The following is a 1,349-nucleotide window of genomic DNA, read 5'->3' as shown; positions in this document are numbered from 1 at the left end:
CGGTCGCCGATAAGGGATCTCGTGAGGTCCCCTCCGCCCACCCAGAGCTCTTCCTTGGCCTCCGCCAGGCTGAAGCCTTCCCTTTCTGACCATGCCTTCGCAGCGTGCCTTGCCCTCGTAATGCCGTACACCAGTCCATCGATGCTGTCGCTCTTGACTCCGACGCACAGGTCGTCGGCGTAGATAACGACCTTGATGTCGTACTGCGGAGCATCTGGGTTATCCGCGTCTTCCTGGTGGGCCTTCTTAATCTCGTCTACCATCCCGCACGAATCCAGTACGAACAATCTTGGCGACAGCCCCGACCCCTGGCTCACCCCTTTCGTCCTTAGGCGAGTGGCATGCTCTCCGCTGCTGCTCACTAGGGTGACTACCCTGCCCTGGAGGAAGGATTTAACCAACTGTGTCCATTGAGCGCCAACGCGCGTGTTCACCGCTGCTTCGACATTCTGCCAGCGGCAGTGGTCGAAAGCTCCCGTGACGTCTTCCAATAGCATGCCTGTGAAGCCTTGGCGGCATCGTTTCGGCCCCCCCTCTATCCAGTCCCTTATCGCTTTGATTCCAGTGACTGTCGAACGGCCTGGCACGTATCCGTGCACCCCGTCCGGCACCTCGTGGGTGCGCCAGTGCCACAGGATCACCTTTTCCAGAACCTTGCCCAAGACCCTGAGTTGTTGTAGTTGTTGTAGTTGTTGTTGTTGTTGTTGTTGTTGTTGTTGTTGTTGTTGTTGTTGTTGTTGTTGTAGTTGTTGTAGTTGTTGTAGTTGTTGTAGTTGTTGTAGTTGTTGTAGTTGTTGTTGTTGTTGTAGTTGTTGTAGTTGTTGTTGTTGTTGTTGTTGTTGTTGTTGTTGTTGTTGTTGTTGTTATTGTTGTTGTTGTAGTTGTTGTAGTTGTTGTAGTTGTTGTAGTTGTTGTAGTTGTTGTAGTTGTTGTAGTTGTTGTTGTTGTTGTAGTTGTTGTAGTTGTTGTTGTTGTTGTTGTTGTTGTTGTTGTTGTTGTTGTTGTTGTTGTTGTTGTTGTTGTTGTTGTTGTTGTTATTGTTGTTGTTGTAGTTGTTGTAGTTGTTGTAGTTGTTGTAGTTGTTGTAGTTGTTGTAGTTGTTGTTGTTGTTGTTGTTGTTGTTGTTGTTGTTGTTGTTGTGTTGTTGTAGTTGTTGTAGTTGTTGTTGTTGTTGTTGTTGTTGTTGTTGTTGTTGTTGTTGTTGTTGTTGTTGTTGTAGTTGTTGTAGTTGTTGTTGTTGTTGAATATTTGAAGATAAATGTCTCTTCTCCGGTTGCGCGTGAATCTGAGAATATTTTCTTTCCAACTTTATGAAGGTAGAAATTCTCCAATTGGAGGAAGGTCTCCGA

General features: G+C 46.7%; 1 protein-coding gene across 1 annotated transcript; it reads right to left on the bottom strand.

Moving 5' to 3' along the window:
• Window positions 1–90: 90 nt before the first annotated feature.
• Pmar_PMAR020803 (hypothetical protein) lies at window positions 91–263 on the bottom strand (the record flags this gene model as incomplete). Its single annotated transcript, XM_002774637.1, has 1 exon — window positions 91–263. A coding segment is annotated over one exon (173 nt), but the record flags the coding sequence as incomplete, so codon positions are not given.
• Window positions 264–1,349: the final 1,086 nt, after the last annotated feature.

Source organism: Perkinsus marinus (assembly GCF_000006405.1).
Source record: "Perkinsus marinus ATCC 50983 genomic scaffold scf_1104296958178, whole genome shotgun sequence".
NCBI classification, from domain to species: Eukaryota; Perkinsozoa; order Perkinsida; family Perkinsidae; genus Perkinsus; species Perkinsus marinus.
The sequence above is the reverse complement of the archived record's forward strand: the minus strand, read 5'-3'. Positions and strand labels throughout refer to the sequence as shown.